Here is a 22554-nt window from a genome sequence, read left to right as displayed (position 1 = left end):
AGGAAAATAACAGATACTGAACTGAATGAAATTTCATGACACATACTGGTTGATTTCAGAGTCCAGCAACTTCTTATTTCCAAAGTTATTCAGAAAAGAACATGGAAACATCTAAGAGAAGCTGCTATGAGATGGTGGAAAGCCACAGAGAAGAGGCAAGCTGCAGGAGTCCTTCCTTCGAGCAGCCTTCAGGGAGGGAAAACTTGTGGAGAGCAGCATAAGAAAGGGGTCTTGGTTTTGGCCAGTATAGTATTTGACAGCATAGGAAAATGGGGATTTAGACTATGAAGATAACAAGCCTAAACTTTGTTTCCTAAAGAGCAAGCTTGCCTAGAGAAGAACCTTTTAGCCACAGAAATGAGTCAACACTGACATTTGTGGCCAGCACTGATGGAAGTGTCAATTGTTTAGGAAAAGAATATACCTGCTGTCAAACAGGGTTACTAAAGGTGAACAGGCAATTAATGCTCTGGGCCTTGAACCCTCAAGGGTCACTGTGTAAGCCTCCTGAAAAATTAGTCCAGATACTCTTTAATATTTTCTTTGACTGGAAAACAGGCTAGGAGCATGCAATATGTGCATGGGAAGTGGATACAGCTTCATGTTGCTTACATTCACAAGAGATTCCTACATCCACTCTTTGGGAAAGAAACATAGGGAAGTGCAGGTGATGCAAGTGTTCCTCTGCCTTTGGTGTTTCCTAACTCGTGTTGTCTTTACTTATCCTGTCACCCGACACAATGTTCTTGTGAGAGAGACCTGGACTTGATCACACTGAGAGTGCACAATATTTCAGTGGTGTAGTATTTTATCTCCCCTTTGGTTTTATTGATCAACCATTAGCTTTAGATGAAATGCAGCACTGTGATTTTGCTTTAGCTGCTGGAAGACCCTCGCCTGCGAAGCTTAATCTCTTATGCCCTGATTTCGTTCCTCAAGGTAGGTCTGAAACTGGGGCCGAAGGGTTGGGAAGGATTGTTCCTCCCTCTGCCACATTAACTCTTGTCTTTGTTATGGGTGTAATCATTAACGGTTCCGTTGTGGTATGGAGAAGTATTTGCAAGGAAACTTCTCACTCCGCGAAATGCTCTCAAACGCCTCCAGACACTCAGGAGTAAAGTACAGATTGTGCCCACACAGGGCTGCATTGCTCATTCCCAGGATATTAGCAGATCTAAACGTTTTTGCTCAACTTTGACTTTTAAACAACTAGATCTTTCTTTCAAATGAAGCAAAATCGTTGCAGGAAAGATTCTTGGCAGCACTTTTTGCCCTGGCTTCCTGAGGAATGCACTTGCTTTAAAAACTGAATGAAAAACCAACGGCACATAAAACTGCCTTATGACAATGCTGGCAGTTCTACCAGTTTCTCATCCACCCACATTTACCAACCACTATGCATTATGTTGGAATTGTAACTTTGAAATGATAACCTCTGAGGACACGCTTTTTAATCCCCTGTACCTCATTCTCTACTTTAAGAGTATTGCGGAAGTGCTATTTGAATAGCGGGTGCCAGCTTTTAAATGTCTGCAGTGATTATAATATCCTATTAATAATAGTATTGAAAAAGTCCTTCAGCTGAGACTTGCTGGATTCTCACACTCAGAGTCAATGAGAATATTTTAGCCACCTGTACACCTGATATTTGCTACAGCAGGGAACAAAAATCTCAGTATTTTCCAGCCACCTTAGGTCCAGTGTGGAACACCTCAGCATTCTTTTGGCTCCAGAAAATATCCTATTATGGTGACAATTCGGGTATTACTGCTTTATATCCCGTGGAACAGCAAGCATGATGCTTAGTATGGCTTTAAAAAGCCTCTCATGCAATATTTACCTTCTTTTGCATTAATCCATTTTTTCTCAGCAACCGAAAACAAAATCAGTCTATAAAGATGAAAATGTTCCTGCTCTAAAAAGGAAAGTTTCAAGTTTTGTGGTTGAGAACGTCAGCACCAGACTTCCAACACAACATGCAGAGCTGAAGACCCAAATTATAGGCCACTCCAAACACAAAAGTTTAAAAGACAGCCGCTCCCCTCTTTCAAAAACTCCTCTGCATCTTTTTGGTTTCTCTAAGAACAAGTTGTTGATGATGGTTTTTTCCGACTGTATTTACCCAAGCCCAGATGTACAAAAGCCAGGCAGGCAGCACTACCCAGCTGCAGCTGGAAGTCGAGATTTGCTTGGGTAATGGCAGAGAAGACTGCCCAGCGGGTAGGACAGCCTCCTTGCAGAAACTCAGGCTTGGGGGATGTGACTTTCTCTCAAGCTCTGCCCGCAGCCCAGGCTTCAAGTGTGATCTGCACTGATGCCTAGTGCTCAGTATCTTGAAAATCAGGTGGTCCCTAGGTACAGATAAGGAGCTTAACTTCATATGCTTTGCTTTGAAGAACTGGTGCTTTTTTAGATGAAAATCTAAAAGCTATCGTAGCATTTAAGACCAATAGTAACATTTTATCTCTTGATCATATTAGATTATGATCTCTTTAGCAGCACGAGCTGAGTTTTACCTAAATAGCTTGATGAGGCTCACATGCCTCACGCTAGCCTCTTGTTCAGTGGTGTGTCAAATGCAGAGAGCGGAGGAGGCTGAAATGCCACCGCAACCACACGGGCATGCCAAGCAGCAGCATGGATTTGACTGAGGCAGATAAGTCCACGTAATTATTGCCGGCGATCCTTGCCCCTTCCCCTCTGCCCCTTGCTGACTTAAGACATCCTCCCCCAGGCCAGTGTGTGCAAGGGACGGTCCCCGCAGCCGTACCCCACAGGCGTACCCCAGCTTTGCAACACCGGGCACTTCCAGTCCCGGGTCTGCATGCGCAGGGGGTTGGCTTCTGCCCCTTGCCACAAGCAAACCTCTTTGCTAACGGGGACGGCCCAGGGCCTCTAACCAGCGCCTGCGTTATGTTGGCTGCTTCCTTGCAGTCATAGGCACATTTTGGTGCGTGAGATGGACCACTGGTGATTTCACTCAGTGCCTCCTGAGAGACCCAAAGCTGCTGACAACACTAATGCTAACCGGTGCCTTTTAGAAAGACGGCCATCTCCAAATGGCTAATTGCTACACTAACTGCTGATAGCTCGAAATATTTGCTTTCTATTTGGGTTCACTGCCCTGAAGTCATTCATTCCTCCCCCGGAGAGACGAAAACGATCGCATTCAGCGTTTTAATGCTGCAGACCTACAATATTTATAAACGCCGTGTGCACGACGGGGCAATACTGCGTGTCCTTAAAAAAAAAAGCCATGAACCACCCAGCAGCCGCAGTCCCCGGGGAGCCTCCGGGGAGCGCCCTGCCGCCGGCACATCCCGCTCCGGCCCCGATGACAGCGAGGAGCAGCCGCCCGCGCCGCGCTGGCACCGGGGCGGCCCAGAGGCTCCGCCGCCGGCACCGCGGCTCCCCCGGGCCGCTCCGCGCTCCGCGCCGCGCCGCTGCGGGGCCGGGACGCGGTGGCGGCGCGGAGGGGCGGGCCGGGGCGGCGGCGGGCGTGCCGTGTCCTGCCGTGCCGTGCCGTGCCGTGCCGCGCCGCGCCGCCCCTCGGCTGTCCCCGCCCCCCGCCGGTTTGGGCCCAGCCCTCCCGGCGGCGGGGCCGGCTGCGCCGCCGTGCCATGAGAGGCTTTAAACGGCAGGTGCGGGGGAGCGAGGCACACGCGCAACCGGCGGCTGCTGCGGCCCGGCGGTAGCGGCGGGCGGGCGCCTTTCGGCTCGGCTCGGCGGGAGCCGCGGCGGAGCGGAGCATGTCGGTGGCGACCGGGGGCAGCGAGGCGGCGGCGGCAGCGGCAGCGGGCGGCGGCGGCGGGAACCGCGTTTTCTTCCAGACCCCCCGCGGCGGCGGCGGGAGCGGCGGCTCCTCCGGCGGCTCCTCCCGGGAGGACTCGGTGTCGGCGGCGGCGGCGGTGGTGCAGGTCCAGCAGCGGCGCCACCAGCAGGGGAAAGTGACGGTGAAATACGATCGGAAGGAGCTGCGGAAGCGGCTGGTGCTGGAGGAGTGGATCGTGGAGCAGCTGGGGCAGCTCTACGGCTGCGAGGTGCGGGGCCGGGGTGGCGGGTCCCCGGTGGCGGGTCCCCAGCGCAGTAGTCCCCTCGCCCCCGGCATCCTCCTCCCGCCCCGAGTCGCGTTTCGGCTGCGGGCAGGGGAGAGCTGTCACCGCCACCTCCAAATGACATTCCCGGCCCGCCGCCCCCTCCCTGCCGCCGCCCCGCGCCTCCGCGGTGCCCCGCCGCGGGGAAGGTGTCCCCTGTCCCGCGGGGAAGGAAGGAGCGTCTCGCTGTCCCGTCCCCCCCGAGGTGCAGGGGAGGGGACCGCCCTTCGGGGACAGACGGCGGCTGCCACCCGGCCGCGCACGGAGCGGCCCCTCTCCGCCCGGGGGGCCCCGGCGGCTGCGGCAGGTCCGGGCGGCGCCGGGCTCCCGCGGCTCTGCGCCCCGGGGCGGTGTTCGGCCGGGGGCCGCTGTCCCCGCAGCCCCCAGGGCAGGGCAGGGCGGGCCGGGGCGCGGAGGTGCCTGCTCCGGGCGGGGGGGTGTGGGTCCCCGTTAGACGCGAGCTGGCCGTGCGGCGGGGCGCCCGCCGGGCCGGAGGGGAGAGCGGGGTGCTGGGGGGGAGGAGGAGGAGGAGGGGGGGGGAGCTGCGCGGAGGCGGCTGTTGTGGAGGAAGGACTCCGGTGCGGGTACGGACTCTGCTAGACCATGGCTTTGTATTACCCCGGCCTCCAGGAGCGGGATAGATCCTAGCCAGGAGATTTCAACGAGCAGTTAGATCACTGGGGCGAGAATCGAAACGCTGGGGGGGTTGTATCTAATTTGTAGGTATCAAACCTGTTTTTCTGTTTCTCTGGGCAAAAAATGAGTGTCGCCAGAATGAATTTTCTAATGTAGAGGACAGGCGATCAGGAGGATTTTTCAAGATTATTCAGAGGAGTAGTAACTGTTATCTTCCATCTCGAAATGACAGTGCTGTAAGTAAAGTACCAGTACTTGGTTTTGTCAAAGCCTCCTTAGAAATGTAGACTTAGTCCCCAGGGTATCCTACCTCCCTGCAACCTCAAGTATTTCCTGTTATAAAGGATCAAAATGTTAAGTCTAAACTGAGGTTTGCACATACTTTTCCCATCAGTAGTCTAATTCACTTTTATTAGAGACTTCTGAAGTGAGATTTGTTGAAGCCAAATGTGAATTTTGCAGGTAGCATCTCTGGAGCCAACATCTCACCCCAAGGCTCCCAGGTATTCTGGAGCTAGGAAGGCAAAAGCTTTGACAGTTCCTGAGGTGTGGATGTCTCAAGTGGATGTGAGGGCCTAAATAACCAGGCCTGAATGTCTAGCACATACATAATACAAATGTTTAAAGAAACTTCCTGTCATCTTAAAACCAGTTTATCAGCAAATTTGTCAGAAGGACTTGCCCTCACAAAAAATGTGCATGTGACAAGTTAAACCTCCTTAACTATTCACATCCATGAACTAAGGGAAGGAAAGCTACAAATCATAGAATGGTTTGGGTTGGAAGGGACCTTAAAGATCATCTAGTTCCAACCCGCCTGCCATGGACAGGGACACCTTCCACTAGAACAGGTTGCTCAAAGCCCCAGCCAACCTGGCCTTGAATACTTCCAGGGATGGGGCATCCACAACTTCTCTGGGCAACCTGTTCCAGTGCCTCACCACTCTCATAGTGAAGAATTTCTTCCTTATATCTAATCTAAATCTACCCGCTTTCAGTTTAAAGCCATTACCCCTTGTCCTATCACTACATGCCCTTGTAAAAAGCCCCTCTCCAGCTTTCTTGTAGGCCCCCTTCAGGTACTGGAACGCTGCTATAAGGTGTCCCTGGAGCCTTCTCTTCTCCAGGCTGAACAACCCCAACTCTCTCAGCCTGTCTTCATAGGAGAGGTGCTCCAGCCCTCTGATCATCTTCGTGGCCCTCCTCTGGACTCAATCCAACAGGTCCATGTCCTTCTTATGTTGGGGGCCCCAGAGCTGAATGCAGTACTCCAGGTGAGGTCTCACGAGAGTGGAGTAGAGGTGGAGAATCACCTCCCTCAACCTGCTGGTTAAGCTTCTTTTGATGCAGCCCAGGATACCGTTGGCTTTCTGGGCTGCTAGTGCACATTGCCCAGGTCACGTTGAGCTTCTCATCAACCAACATGCTCAAGTCCTTCTCCTCAGGGCTGCTCTCAACCCATTCTCTGCCCAGCCTGTATTTGTGCTTGGGATTGCCCCGACCCATGTGCAGGGCCTTGTGCTTGGCCTTGTTGAACTTCATGAGGTTCACACAGGCCCGCTTCTCAAGCCTGTCAGGGTCCCTCTGGATGGCATCCCTTCCCTCCAGCGTGTCAACCGCACCACACAGCTTGGTGTTGTTGGCAAACTTGTTGAGGGTGCACTCAGTCCCACTGTCCATGTTGCCGACAAAGATGTTAAACAGTGCCAGTCCCAATACCGACCCCTGAGGAACGCCACTCATCACTGGTCTCCCCCTGGACATCAAACCATTGACTGCACCTCTTTGAGTGTGACCATCCAGCCAATTCCTAATCCACCGAGTGGTCCATCTGTCAAATCTATGTCTTTCCAATTTAGAGACAAGGATGTCATGTAGGACAGTGTCAAATGCTGTGCACAAGTCCAGGTAAATGATGTCAGTTGCTCTCCCCTTATCCACCAATGCTAAAACCCCGTCACAGAAGGCCACCAAATTTGTCAGGCACGATTTGCCCTTAGTGAAGCCATGTTGGTCGTCACCAATCAGCTCCTTATTTTCCATGTGCCTTAGCATAGTTTCCAGGAGGATGTGCTCCATGATCTTGCCGGGCACAGAGGTGAGACTGACTGGCCTGTAGTTCCCCGGGTCTTCCTTTTTTCCCTTTTTCAAAATAGGGGTTATTTTTTCCCCTTTTCCAGTCAGTGGGAATTTCACAGGACTGCCACAACTTCTCAAATATGATGGATGGTGGCTTAGCAACCTCAGCCGCCAGTTCCCTCAGGACCTGTGGATGCACCTCATCAGGTCCCATGGACTTGTGCACCTTCAAGTTCCTTAGATCGTGTCGAACCTGAGAAACTCTGGTTTAATGGAAACTCTGGTTAAAAATAAGCAGTTGTTACTCTTCATCTTGGTGTGACTTGCCTCTCCAGCCTCATGATTTGTTAGGCCACATAGCCTGTAGGCTGCAAGGATTTCTCTGAGGTCAAAAGTACTTACAGCTGTTTGCATGAATTGATGATTTTGTGTCTGCATGAGCTGATAATGTAGTTAATAGCTGGCCTACTGGATCTATTGCCTCTGGTTTGACTCTCGTTGTTCAAAAACACCAGGCCTGTTTGGGCCGTGTGTTGTGTGCTTTTGACATATAGGCGTAGTTGTTCTGTATGTAAGAAAGGATGTGATACATGCTAAGGATGTGATACATTGCCATACAAACCAGGGTCCAGAGGAATTATTGCTGCTTTTCACAGTATTCAAATAACTGGATTGCTGGAGGAAAAAAATCTTTCATTCTTTTCTTTATTGTGGTTGCTGCCTCTGACTGAAATAGAAGGAGGTCTGCTGTAGAAGGAGGGCTCTCCAGCAAGGTAGGGGCCATATATGGCTGCATAAAAATAACTTTTTTGATGATTTGGTTTCTAAGGTGACTTTTAGGGGAAAAAATGGTTTGACACAACAGATGAAAATGTTTTTAGCTTTGAAGGTTGAGGGCAAAACGTTTAAGTCTTCTGTTCTTCTTTGCTGTTATGCATGAACTCTATCCAGTGTCAGCATGGATGACAGTAGTGAAAAGGTCAGGCAATTAATATGCTATCAGGAGAAAGTTGAAGATGCATGATGAGTGTAGTGATTAAAGACAATAACAACTTAATGCAAGATGCTTTGCTTGAATCTGCTTGAATTACTTTCAGCCTGAGAGCTACATCTGTAAGTCTAAAACTTAATCACCTATGCAGACAGTTAATAACCCTGTCTGAAGGCAGGTTGGGGTGGGGGGGTTGAGGCTGGGAATTGCTTGCTTTAACTTCTGTGGAAGATCTGCCATAACTTCCTGATGCAATGACACTTAAGTTCTGAAACAATCTGAAATCTTCCAGAATGTCAGAAACAGCCATCGAATTGCTAATCTTGGAAGAGCTAACCAGTGTCAGTGTTGCATCACTATTCTCATTCAGAGCCCTGTTTCTAAGGAGCAATGCACTCCATTCCTGGGAAGAGCAGAAATAAGTAGAGGGCGCTTGCGGTGCGGTGCACTGAAAGTCTGCAAGAGGACCTGGGTGTCTCTTTGTGGGGCTGCATAAATGTAGTGCCTGCTCACTGTTTTCCATTTAAATAATATTGTCTATTAAATTATGCCGAGATTCATCAGTAAGTGGATACTTGCAGAAAGACTCCTTTATTCAAAGCTAAACATGTATTCATAGTCTCTCAAGTACTTGCAAGTTAAGTCATCTATAAGCCTGTCTTGGCTTGGTGACAAAGTTTAGGAGATGGGGTTGGGAAATAAGGAGACAGGTTTGTTTGTGTTCTTTTTCTTGTGGATCTTGTCTTTAGCGGTATAGTTTTCGTTTTAAAAACTGGATGCCAAGCAGGATTAATGGAGTTGGAGTGAAGTGGTTTAGAAGGAGCTCTTTGAGACTATTTTTAATGCTAACCACAGATCCATGATATAAAGATCAACTTTAGAAAGGTTACTTCCACATGGTGCAGACTTTAGGGATAAAAACCAGCCTGAATGGTAAAGGGTTACCAAGGCAGAAAACTTTAGTAGGAGCAGAGGCTCTTAAGGAGGATTTATTTGGCACCAGAACCTGTCAGGCTAATGTACTTGGGTCCAGTGCTTCAGGTGAGTGTCAGTCTGCTTGTTTGCTCCTGGAGCTGCTTCACTGAAAAAAAGTTTTATAACCTGTTTGTTTTGGTTTCTAGGAATGCCAAAACTGAGGTTGTGGTCACAGATTAGTATATTGAAAATGCAGTGCCTTAATTGCAAGACTTGAAGTGACTTCAGTGTTGACCTTTACTAGATATCTTGTTTCTAAAAATAGTTTCTCCACAGATGCTTCATGTTTTGGGCTAAGTCCATTATTGGTTAAGAATTGCTAAATAATGCTGCACACAACTTACATCACTATTCATTCCTTAATGGTTTGCAACATGTAGTTCAGCCTGAAAGTGATGACAGCCTAGTTTTCCAGATGTATGATCTACGTTACGTGCACCTGCCAAACTTGTACAACTTTATAAATGGAAAAAAAAGGCCACTGGATTTGTCCCCAGAAACCATCCAACTTTGCAGGTGAATTACTGTGCCCAGGGGTCCTGTCTACCCACAATTACAGCATTTGCTATAAATGGCAGAATGCTGATGGAATGAGCACATTGAGGGCACACAGATTTTGCACAGCATTAGTAAACAATGAAGAAAGATTTTGCTTGTGCTATGGGTTTTGTTGAGTATTTTTTAATGTAGAGACATGCATGTGCAAATCAAATGAGCCCTTAGATTTTGCACTCTAAAAGCTGGATATAAGACTTCTAATATGAGATATTGATGAGCTTAGTTGGATAATCAACTATTTTATTAGAGTATGTCTAATCACATATGGAAATCTGTGCTTGGCAAAGGATATGATGTTGGTCTGGAAGTAATAGGGGAATTATGTCCAAGCTTACCCCTTTTCCATTCCAGGGCAAAATACCCTGGAATTCTGTTTAAAAATTCAACATACAAGAAAATATAACTGAAAGAGCTACCCATAAAAGCCCCTCAAGCATTTCCTTTAAGAGTACAAAGCCATGCCAGGCTGACAATTGTCATATGTAGGACTCTTTCACCTCTTCATACAAGTACTGCAATGACAAGAATGGCATGAAGCTCCAAAATGGATAAGGGGTTTCATGTTGGCAGGGCCAATCTCTGGCCATTAGTTTAACAAAAAAGAAGTATCGGTGGGGTATGGGAGGGAAGGGAGCAATTTAACTTGGTCCCACATGGATTGAGCTCCCTTCCCCTGGGTGCTCTGTGACTGCAGTGTTGGAGAACACCCTCTTTGGCTGTCTTCTTGAAGCTGCTGGGATATGCTAAGTGACAGTTTGTCCCTAATATAGCATCAGAGAGTCTGTTGATCTGTACACACTTCAATTTGAACTGGTTGGTGCTAGACAGGAGACAAGAGGATGGCCCTTATCTAGGCTGGAGATCTAGGTCACAAAAGTAAAAACTTCCTCGCCCTCCCTTTCCTCTCCTGCCACACAACTGTATTGGCTGTAGTGGGAAAACTAGTGGTGAGGTGTAAAAGGTGGACTGAGGGTTGTGGGGAAGCTCTGAACAAATTAGCTGCCTTGAGTATATTTCCAAAATATTTTTTCAGTAATGAATCCAGTTGCAGACTGATGGGTATTGATGGTCTACCAAGAGCAGTGCTGCATAAGCTGAATAACTAGATGCTGTACAGGGTATCAGTTCTGCTGTGCGTTTGCATCCAAACAGGCACGTCTTGTGATTTGATGGACTCGGTTGCAGCTGTTTCTCTCCCTACTATTCGGAACTGTATTTATATGGGGCACTGACCTTCTGCACAGTATGGACCACCTTCCCCAGCCCGCTCTCATGGGTCAGTGGCCCTGCACACCCTGCAGATCCTGTGTGTCTGAGGCAGTTGCCATGGTTACCGGTGAGCTGTTTTGCTCTGGGTTTGGAAGAATGCAGAATAAAATGGGGCGAGGACTTCAGGGCCAAACACTTCCCCCCACACCCCAAACATCCCGTCCTTTCCAAAACAGCCTGGTCAGCATGCTGCTAAGGCTCCCATGTAGTGATGTGGACCAGATGGTATGATCAGGTACTACTTATTCCTCAGGCTATGGTGAGGTAATGTTTGAAATTCATTATTCATTTTTCAGAAAGGTGTTTGGTAAGGAAATCCACTGAATAAAACACTACAGAAACCAACTTTTGCTGACTGTCTGACTCTTTGAATAGACTAACTTGGACCAAGATCTCACAAATGGTAATTGTGCGTGGACTCCTTTCTAAATGGATCAGAAGTGGAAAGAGACTGAGAGGGGTCAGAGTTAGAGAGTGTTATTCCTTAAAAGGATGCAAGTTAGTAGGAAGCATAATAAAGGAGTTCTTTCTTCAGGAAATCGAGTATTACAGTCTAGGTGCATTGGAGTAAAGTACTTAATGGTCCATCAAATTGCTTAGAAATGTATTTGGGTTATTTCTTTTGGACAACTGTTACTGATGTCAGATCTCCACGTTGTACAGCGTGAACTTTGGAGCACTCTTGAGGGGAGGGATGCTGCCTAGCATAACCGTGTCAGTTGAAGGGTTGCTGTGATCAGAGACCTACAAAGGACACGGGCAACACCGGTGTAGCAAAGGCTTCTTACAGCACGTAGCAATGAAAGAAAGGCATTTGAGTCCCAAGAGCAGAAAATAGGAAGCCCAAAATGGCCTATAAAATGCATGTTGCTGTAAAACAACCCTTGTGAAATGCATGCTGCTGCTTTCAGAGATGGAGCGGGCTTAAGTGTCTGTGAAGGTGCCAAGCACCTGATGGCGGTGCGGCCAGCGCCTTTTGTCTCCAAATGCGCTGCTTAAACTCTGATCTTCAGTTCTAAAGACCCTAATCTTGTAGGAAATGTACCACCATTCAGCTACTTTCCTCCTTTTTACATGCAAAATTTGCACTACGTCTCAAAAGAGTTCAAGAAAATTATTTTTCTACTACTTGAGCTTTGTATAGTCTGGATGTCACTTCTGCAGTGGTCATGGTTCATAGTTTTATCTTAAGTAGCAGTAATATTCTTGACTTCTAATTTAGAAGCTTTGCAACATAAATCTTCATCTTCCATCAGCTATTCCATAGCAAATCTTTCGTCCTTTCCCTCTCTGTTCAAGATGCAACTGGTCTCTTTGCTGAAGCAGTAGGTGTGGTTGTTTTATAACAAGGCAAAGAAATAACTGATTGCTTACATCACTTAAATTTTTATAATTGTACTTCTTATAAACAGTAGCTTTCAACCGTTGTGGCTACAAAGGCTCTTCTGCCTTTAGGCAAATTGCTTTATATAGAGTCAGTGCTTGATTATCCAGAGTAACAAGGGTGGGGAATGGGGAGGGAGTGGGAGAACATGGATACAATGGAAAAAACGCGGATTAAAAAAATAACTGTAAACTGTGCTGCACCTCATGCAATGAACATACAGCTGAAGGGGAAGAGGGGGAATCAATCATTAATCTACCCCTTTCTCCCATTCAAGTTCATCACACACACTCATCTGCGTTGCTCTTGGACTTGAGTCTAGCTTGGCTGTGTCTGTACTTGTAGCACAATTAAACTACAACATGGATGATCTATCCAGAGATAGCTGAGAGCTGGTTATGTTGTGCTTTGAAGATACTGGGCTGACTTGTGCACTGTTGGTCCCTTAAACCCCTGTGTTCTGACAGGGTAAGTCAGAGTGGGGTCTCTCCCATTATTCTCATAGCTTTGCATTAGCTGATCTAAACTGTGCTACAGAAGCAAATGCCTGAAACAAAAATAGCCCTGTTTAAATGAGGAAAATATGTATTTCATGGCACATCTGCCTCCTCTTAAAAGGCGTAGGGAATGTTTCTAAATAGGTGTTGCATCTAAATAAAAAGATGTTCTACTTGAAGTAAGACTTAATTTCACAAGTAGTGTGATAGTTTAGGGTTGTCGTGAGACTAAACTAATTCTCTGACCCAAGCCTTGCAAAGGCTGGCTGAACTCTTGTTTGCATTCTCATAGCTCTCCCTTTAGATTAGCTTATGTCCAGCCACTTAAAAGGCACTGTACTGGGCCCCAGATCCAACCAAAACCACCCGAACAATTTTGCAGTGCATACTACTGTACACGTGTGTGAAGCAGCTCTCAGAGTACACAAGATGCTGATGGAAGAAAATATGCTATCCTGTCTCTGACCTGATTCAGTGTGAATTATGGTCACCTCGTCTCTTGTCACCACAGGTGATAAAGCAGCAGCAATATCAATCCATTCTTCCTGCAGTATAAGAAAGCTAAGTTCTCATTTTTCCCTTCCCTTTTTATTTCCCTTCCCTCCATCTAACTCCAGAAACTTCTATCTGACAGCACAAATTGAGTAGGTTAGACATGGCCATCCATCTGTGTCACTGGAACTTTTGGCTGCCTGTTGTAAAACATTGTCAGTTTCTTTTGCTGTCCCCTCATGTGACACATGGAATTATGGAAGTCAAGATTTCTAGAAGTTACTAACGTTGGAGAAGGGGGCGATAAAATCTTAATTGTATGCAGTCCATACAGCAGCAGTATGACTATATTTCAAAGGTAGAATACATTTAGCCTGTTAAAGATCTTCTTGGAACAAGGAATCGTTTGGGCAGAGGTACACACTGAAACAAATCAAATCTTCTTTGAAGTGATAAGTATTTAATTCTGAGGATCACATTTGAATAGCAGAACTGTTACACCCCACACCCCCCCCCCCCCCCCCGGGAGCATGATATCTATTCTAGGAACCAGTTCAACACAGTATCTTAAGCTATTTTTGGGGAACACACAGATCACAGCCCCAGAAGGCATCTTGCATCTTTTCAATCCACGTGATTATTTATCAGTAGCACAGATCTAGTGATTCTAAACCTAGAGAAAAATCATAACGTGTACTATAGGTCTTTAATTATTAGATTGCTGGTAGCTTATTTAATTCAATGTAATACTGTTCTGCATGTGGAGCAAAGCTAGTACGAAAGATAGCATTAAATTAAAGTGGCCTAATGGTAAGTAAGTAAATGGCTAGCTTGTGCAGTGGTGCTAGTCTACAGGTGACACTTCCAGTAGTGACTGAGAAGAGTTCACCATTCTGAGTGTGCTTCCAACAAGGGGATCACACACTTCGGTCCTGTGTGTTGGACTTCATAAATGCAAATGATGGCACAATCAATGCCTAATGAAAATCCTCTTAGTAGACTGTCTTAATAGGATTACTTTCCAGAACACAGAATTGGGAAGGATATCCTAGGTCACAGGGTCTGCTTTCTCATTTGCAGATAAGCTCTTTGCATTTGATATGATTTTTTAATGGAGTAACTCACTTATGATGTTTCTTTCCACGTTATTTCATAGATTTAAATATACCTTTTAGACTCTAGGCTCTTTCCCACCCCCTTCATAAAATATAGACAGACAAAAGACCAGTGCTTGCTTGGGATGGGCTTGCCTGGACTTTCACTCTGGGGTGATGTTTAAATAGATTGTAAATGCATTTTACTGTCTGTCCTTACTCTGGGCATCATTGGGCTCAAGTGGGGGCCACAGTAGAGGGGCAGAAGTATCAAGACGGTGATTCCAATGTAGGTCAGTTACTACCTTATAATAAAATCTGTCTTTTGAGTAGATGTCTGCAGACTCTGAGAGAAATGTGCTCACTAATATTTCATTAAATTAATTTAGCAGTACTTGGAAAATACATGATGTTAGCTGCTCAAGATCCTGACTTATTTTAGCACTTGAATGATAACTTCTTTGAAGTAGATATCTAAATTAACTCTAGCATGGTACAAATGATTTGTTCTACTTTAGGTGACTGATATATAACATTTTGACACATTTACTTTAAACACAAAGAATGCCTTGAGCTTTTACAATGGGTTGCTTTAAATTTTAAAAGATAACACCTGAAGCACATATTGCATTTTTTGTTGGAGAAGAAGTCCAGATGTTCTGGAATAAATTCTTGGGTCTTTTTGTTTTTGTTATGCTGGTAGCAGTCGTGTCATTTTAGGCTTACTGTCTAACTCTGTATTGCTGTTTCAAGTGCACTGAGGCGAAACTACTTCGTCTTCTTTCTAAGAAAGTTAACAAAACTCCCTAAATTTGGATTATGGTTGAATTCCTCCTCTTACTGTTGAAAACTGAATCCTCTCTGAGTGCAGAAACTAATGTGGGGAGGAGCACTGGTGGGAACTAGCTCACTGGCAGCCAGAAACATCTCAGCTCTTACTTCAGCTGTTACTGTAGTACTAGTTTACTAGTCTGCTTAGCTAAAGATTTAATTGACTTGGTTATAGGTATCCAGCTGCTATTTGTTTATCAAGACCAAACTCTTACACAGAAGAGTTGCTTTAGTGTCTTAAAGTAATTCTGATAACCAAAGAATGCATTTATATGAGGAAGCAAGATATCAGTTCTTCACTTAATAATCTGGAGGCTGTCTTGCCTCAGGTTGCCTGCAACGGAGGCTTTCAGGACTACTACTGTAAAAGCAAACATCTAAACAACTTCTCCTTTGTCTTCTCAGTAGGTCTCGGAACACTTTTTCCTGTTAATATTTTTAAAGTTTATATTAGATTTCACCTTAAAATATGTAATGACTATATTTGGTATTAGAATCGTTAGCTCTTACTCTGGGTTAGGAGTTTACAGTGCATTGGATTTAGCAAGTGGAAGGAGGCAGGACTGTGTGTCAAAATACATTTTTGGTAATCTGACAGTGAGAAGAAGCACTGGAATCAAACAGGGCTCCTATACAGTCTCTAGCTCCCTTCTCCAGGGTTTGTTGTTCTTGGTGGGATAGTCACAACACATTGTCCCGCTTCCTAGATCTGGAGCTGTTTGGCGAATTAATTTTAAAGATCCCTCAGGCACTCTTCTGTCTTTTGCAGTCCAGGGACTTGCCTGGGGAGCGAAGTGGTGTCTCTGGCCCCTGGGGAAGAGGAGTGTCTGCTTTAAAGCGTGTTAGAACTCCTGCTGATATTTCTTGACACCAGTGGACCAGAGCCAAAATGCATTGACTGCCAGTCCCTGGCCTGCCTGCTGCTCAGAATTAGCATCTTGGGGGAGGGAGAGGTCTAGCAGTCATCCCTGTGTAGAGCATACTGCTATGCCCAGGCACCACTTGAAGGAATGACTTGCTACAAACCATGAGACACTCTCCAGATCTCTTACAGGCTAAATTTCTTCAACAAGATGATGATGTTGCTCCTAGATTCTCCAGGATGCGAGAGCACTTGTTTTGATACCACTAAATAAAACACTCCCCCCCCCCTCCCCGAAAGAAGGCAGACATCTTGTCTTCCATGTCAAATCTGACAGGACCTAATACTTCTGACTAAAGAAATATTGGCATTTGAAAACTGTGTTATTCCAACCAATAATGCTTTAATTGCCTGATAAGACAAAAAGGCAGTGAGAAGACCATGAGTGTGTCAGACCCTTGATGTACCCACACTGTATGACTCTTATTGCAGAAGTCGGTTACACACAGGTTCTCAGCATAGAGAAAATGAATACTGGAGACTAACAGATTATTTTACAGGTGCTGAAGCTGAAGTGAAGAAAGCCATTTAGAAGCCTCATTATCTCATGTGCTCTTTCCTTGTGTTCTTTCCAGTGCTCTGATGGAGTAATTAATCCTTGAAGTGCCCCAAGAGGTGAACCTACTTAATTGCACTGCTGTTTAGCCTAAATTCCCAGAGTGCAGAGGACCTGGTGTTGGTCCTGTTTGGTTGAAAAGTTTTTTTTAAAGTGTATCCCTTGGGTCTTTCACTTCCACTCTTAAAAGAAAGCAGTCAATCTGTCAAATTTGACCTAGCATGGAATGGTCCTAGTCATCAGGGGTCACACTAGGAGAATGTGGCACCACCATGGTGTGAGTGAAGGAGAAAACTGATGAACCTCAGGACTCCTCTGAAGTGCTAGGCTGGTACTTAGGAATCTTAAGTTAGAGCTGTATGAGTTTTATTCCTTTCTGAAAGGGAAATGGATCTTTCCAGAGACTAGAAAGTCAGTTCCAAGCATGGTATGTGCTTTCCAAGTAAAGCTGTATTAGCATGGAAATGCCGGGATGAGGTGGTGTAACCTATAACTGTGGAAAATGCCCTGCATGTTCCTCCTACGTTGTCTAGCTGTAGAGCTCAGACCACACTCAAACTTTGCTTCCATGTAGTACAGCTTGTTCTCACAAGCACTTCTTTTCTTGGACAAGAAGTCTTCTCTTCAGCTTCTCTGGTTCACCATTGCCCTCCATGTAGTGGAACAACACAGTATGGGCTTAGCTGTTTTCAAACTATTGCATTCTTCCCACATGCAGAATTATGTACACATTGCAGGGAAGCAGTCAACTGGGCTTCTGTTATTTGGAGGTGGAGAGTGACCTGCTACTGTGAATCAGGCAGAGGTAGGGATGTCCTGTGACTGCTATGTAGAAAGTCATTCCACTGGTGTAATCCTCAAAGTACCACCATTTAGAAAGCTCCTGATGGCTTAACTTCCTGTGCTTCTCAAGGATGACTATGTAACAGTGATTTAGCGTGCAACATGTATTTGCTAATACCAAACTATTTCTGCCCTGTGTAAGTGGATGATGACAAAAGGCATGATGTGTCCTCCCTAACTGCTTTGGAGTGTTTTGTTTAACAGAAGTGACAACCAAGCATAGACCTAGCATGTACTATTTTTATATCAAGAACACAATGCATTTGCTTTGGAGACAGCACTTGATTTTTAACAAATGTTTTGCTGAGATTGGATCTGTGTCATGGGTATGGTTACGAAGTGCTGAATGCTTCTCTCTTCCTCTGCTCAATGTAGTTTGTGATCAATGCCTCTTCTTCATTTAGCAATTTCACACTCTAGTGATTCCTTTAGACTTCTGTAGAGATGCACAAATTAAACAACAATTCCTTAACCAGCACGTTATGGATATCTTTGGATAAGCTGAAGTTGTTTTGACAGTTCAGTTATGAAAACGGTAAAATACCAGTGTTAGTGTTAAGAAGGCTAAATGAAGTCTAAACCTTACTGTAAGTGGATGTCAGTTCCTTCTCTATGCTTACTAATAACATGGCAGTTGCAGAGTGCAAGATTCTTTACTTTCTCTGCATAATGAGTAGAGGTGTGGGTTTTTGTGTTTTTTTTTTTAATTAACCTTATGGCTGAATGGAATGCCTGATATGCTGTGTTATTATTGGCAGTTCTTTTGGGGGAAACATGTATTTCGGTGTCCTAAAATCGATTCCTGTAATCACATGTTCTCATCAACTGGTTTTATTTTGTGTTGTGACAAAGACGATAGAGCTGCAGCCATCATAACAGGGGACTGACTTTTACTATCGAAGTTATGGGCACCATGAGGTGTAGAGTTCTCAAAATTCAGAATCTCATAGCATTTGGTCTTGTATTTCTTGTGGTGCTTGTCTTCTGTAATTTAGTAGCAATGGCATGAATCCCAGAGAATTTGCTGCTCCACCTTGTGTCTTGCCCACACCTCCACCTGCTGGCTACATCCCTGCTTGTACTGCCTGTGGCTCGAGGGGAATTTACCCTCTTAGCATGTATACCACAAGAACCCATCTCCTGCCTTGAGAACTGCTCTGAAATTTATGTGCTTGAGAGGATGGAGTGGTTGGGAACTCTTTTGAGAACCCTTGTCTTAAAAGGTGCAAAGGCTGCAGTTGTTGATAGGGCTCTGAGGAGATGAGGATTTTCCCACCTTTCCTCCACCTATTTCTCCACTGCCAGCAAGTGGAGAACTAGTACTGTGCCAGCAAGTTCTGTGCTTTCCTAAACACCATGTCTTTGATTAGTGGAGAACAAAGCTAGAGCTTGCTTCTGTCCATCTCTGTAATAGGCGGTAGAAGGATAGCTACTGCCTCTGAACCTATGGGAAGTGTTGGGTTATCAGGGCCAGGTAGGAAGAGATCGGAGAAGCCAAAGAGAAAATGCAAAGCTGGGTGGACCTGGAGAGGGAGAAGTAAGGTAGAGATGGTAGAATACATATAGAAAGCCTATGGCAGGCTGCCTGCCTTGTGTCTATGTTTTTCCATGTTATTTCTTTCACTAGTGGTTACTTCTGATCCAGGTATGTGGGTATATGCCTCCTTGCCTAAACTCTGCTGGCTTGCTTCTAGCAGCAGGAGTATGGGCAGTAGAAGGTGCCAACTTGATAAATTTAAGTAATTATTGCAGTAGTCTGCTTTCTTCCTGTGCCCCTAAGTCCCTGATTCAGCTTGTCCCCTTCTGTCGTTCTCAGTTAGACTTTAAAGACTCACAGAAATATTCACAGTAGTGGAGGAGAGAACTTCAGAAGTCAGGGGTTGTAGGGACAATGAGATTGACAGTAGTTATGTTGTAAGTTTGCTTCTCTTGCTCTAGAGGCTGCTTTTGGGACAAGTGGGTACTGTGATTTTGTATTTTAGGAAAACTTGTTTCAATAATGTTTAAAGCAACACCAGTATTGGAGAGTCCACTGGAAGTGGATTAGAGGAAGAAGTAATATGATCACTATCAACAATTGCTGGTATTTCTAGAATTAAGTGAGGTCTGTACATTTAGCTCTGAAGACACATGATGTACCCAAACACTTCCAAATAATTTGTCCAATGTTTTTTGTAACATGCATCGGATCTGGGCAAGTGTCTGCAGGTACACTTGTGCAGTTGCCACCTCACTCCGAGCCTATCACTAATTGGTGAAATGGTCTTTGTAAATGACTTTTCCTCAGACTTTTCTGGGCTCACAGGGGTTCAGTGGGTAAATTGTTGACACTCATAAGGAGTTTCTTATGGAACAGGAACCACCAGGTCCAAACGTCTGAGGTACCGGCTATAGCAAAAATGAAATAATAGACAGTTTTGAGCTGATTTTTTGCACTCTGTGCCCCTTAGAGGCATGTTATGAGGCAAATTCTTAATAGAAGCAATTTTCCACTTGCCAAGCCCAGCTTAACACTTATTTAATGTTAGTACTCCAGCTCTGGTACAAACAGTTAGTGTTAGAAAATTATGGTCTTTCAACATTAGCCTCAAAGTGACCTGTTCACCCAGTCACATTATGGCATCTGCTGTCATTCCAGACAAGCACTATTTTCTCATCCTTTTGACTTTTTTTTTTTAAATCTTTACAAAAAGGTAAAACCTGAACTATACATGCAATTATTTCCACAGTGCTGAACAGGAGCACTAGGGATGTGCTGCTGAAACACTGCAGCAGACAGGCTGGCTATGCCTTGAAAAAGCAGGTTTCTTCCCTTCTGATTTTCACAGCTCCAGTGTTAAGCATAAAAGCAGTGAAGTTAGAGTATGTCTGACTCTGTCCTCCCACACTGGCTTGTTTTTCATGTTGACTCCATCCTGTACGATTGTTTCTTTTAGCAGTCTTTTTTTTTTCCTGCTTTTCAAGTGGTCAGTTAGCAAATCAACGTGAAGAAAGTTGCAGTAAAACCTAGCCTGGGAATTTCTTGCCCCAAAAGACGAAATACACAGAGGAGACACGAAGAAGGGAAGCCATCAGTGAGTTAGCAAAGCCTGGCTCGCAGAGGAGCTGTGCGCAGAGAAGTTGGCTTTCAGCTCTGCTGCTATAGATGAGGAGTCTTTGCTTGCTGTAGGGTAAGGAGAAGGGGAAGGATAACCGTAAGCAGAGGGTGTGTGTTATAGGAGGAGAATTAATATATGTAAAGACATGCCTGTTTGGCATTACTCTTAGCGTTTGAGATGCTGCAGGAAATGAGACATGGAGCGGAAGCTGGAGGAAAAAGGATGGTGATCTCTTCTCTCTCCTAACTTACCATCCCTCCCCCCGCAAATCGTGTAATGCTCAGTGTGGAGCAGCAGCGATGCTGAAGTTGACTTCTGGTCAAAGCATGGCTGCAGAGCAGTGGTGCTGCTAACAAGGCCGGCTGGTAGCGAAGGAAGGAAGTCCCAAGCACCCTTGGAGAAAGGAGGAGGGGCAGCCTCCCAGTGCCAGGCGGGAGGCATTTCTTGCTTCAGCTCAGCTGGGAGTGCCTCTGCCGCTGGCTGCAAAACCAGCATTTGGTGAGAGATCTTGCTTTTCACCATCCAATTTATTCAGTGGTCGTACAGCGCTGTGTGGGGCCTGCGGGGGCTCAGGCGCAGCGTGCGGCCCTGGGCCTTGCTGCCAGTTGTCCGGTGTGCTCATATTGTACCTGTACCGTGCTGGCTGCCGGGGCTGGGCAGGGCCAGCCCTGGGCAGCCAGCACCTCCCTGGGGATGGGCTGAGGCCAGGCCCGCATGTGGGCCTGGCTCCTGGCTCGGTGGGGCCCATGGCCCGGCAGGGCTGCGGGGAGCTGGAGAGGAGCCCTGCTGTGGTGTTACTGGGGCAGGGGCTGATGGCCCCAGGGCTGACATGGGGCCCTGGGCCGTGAGGGAGCCCTGGGGGGCCGGGCAGGGACAGTCAGGGCTGGTGGTGCCCCTGGGGCCCTGGCACTCAAGTGAGTTTGCCTGTGAGCAGAGCTCGCTTTAGGATACATTCTTCTAAAAGCCTTTAGTCCTGGCTGTTTCTTAAGGCTGTTGGGGGCAAATGTGGGAAGTTTGGCCTTGCGGGGAGAGCTCCGGGTCTGGAAAACAGGCTGTAACATGGGGGTGTGAGGTATGTTAACGTGCGTGTCGGAGGCTGAGTGTTTGAAGATGGTGGTGCAGACCCAGCTGTGTTACGATAACCAGAGTGGCTGTATGGACCCTGATGAGAAGGTGTGTGTCGTGCCATTAATTTAGTTTTTATGTAAAGACTCATTTTTTGAAGCGCCTTTGTTCAGCCATGAAACCCATCTAAATGTCAATTTCTGCAACGATGTTTCTTGTCTTAATTTCCTCATATCACAACAGTTTGATATGCTGAATGATTCTGCTTGCCGCAGACCCTCGGGGTGGAGGATGAAATAGCCATGCAAGGCAGCGTAGGGGAAGGGTGAAGAAGGGACAGGCTAAGCCCAGAGCCCATGAATGCTGTGTGGAGGGACTGCAGTCCTCTTGGGGACTGGGGGCTGGCCAGAGGTGTTAAAAGGAGGAAAGATGGTAAGAGCCTGAGTATTATTTCTGATCCAGTATTCCTCCAGAAGTCAGCCATGCAGCTCCCTCCTATCGCTTTGTCATGGAAGTGCAGTGGCAGATAACACATGATGAAAGGAAGCACAGGACCTGATGACTTTTCCAGTTGTATCTTCATAACATTCAGAGTACTGCCTGACCCGCAAAGATTCATGTAGGTAAGGGAAAAAGGATTAAACTCGCTGGATAATAGTTTCTTTGCAGCAATGTAAGCCAGTCTTGGCTGCTGCTGTGTTAATGGTGTCTTAAAGAAAACTATCAGCGGGCTAATGGCAGCTTTGAAAATAGAAACTTACCCTGCTCCATCCTATTCATCTCCAAAGAGATGAACATTTCCAATCCTAATGATCCATTTAACTGCCAGTATTAAACACACATCTCAAGAAAAATTATATGCAGTTAAAAAGGAAGAAGCCTGTTAATGTAACATTGAGGCTGTGCGATTGAGGACAGTCAAGCAACTGGAAGACATTTTTAAAACTGAGGTTACTTTTAATTTGACGTTTACTCACAGAATTTTATTCTTCCTGTTTTCCAGATAAATATTTACATTGCATTAATTCTGAAACACAGTCAGTCTCCAGTGCTCAAAGGTTAATGAACAAAGCTTCAGAACTAAGGGCTAGCTAAGTATTTCCTCCACGTCAGAGATGGAAACGATCACTTTATGACTTGCCCAACGTCACACACATACTTCATGGTAAG

General features: G+C 45.9%; 1 protein-coding gene across 2 annotated transcripts in view; it reads left to right on the top strand.

Annotated features, from left to right (window-relative positions):
* The first annotated feature begins 3579 nt into the window (after window positions 1–3579).
* The window catches only part of PPP1R14C (protein phosphatase 1 regulatory inhibitor subunit 14C), a 55252-nt gene continuing 36277 nt past the window's right edge, over window positions 3580–22554 (top strand). For both annotated transcript variants that reach the window (XM_072857945.1, XM_072857946.1), the window contains exon 1: window positions 3580–4040. In XM_072857945.1, coding sequence (XP_072714046.1) covers window positions 3750–4040 — 291 coding nt within the window. In that variant the 5' untranslated portion in view covers window positions 3580–3749. The remainder of the gene's footprint in view (window positions 4041–22554) is intronic.

This window comes from Ciconia boyciana, chromosome 3, assembly GCF_034638445.1.
Source record: "Ciconia boyciana chromosome 3, ASM3463844v1, whole genome shotgun sequence".
NCBI lineage: Eukaryota > Metazoa > Chordata > Aves > Ciconiiformes > Ciconiidae > Ciconia > Ciconia boyciana.
Note: the sequence above shows the minus strand (reverse complement) of the source record. Positions and strands in the feature narration are given on the sequence as shown.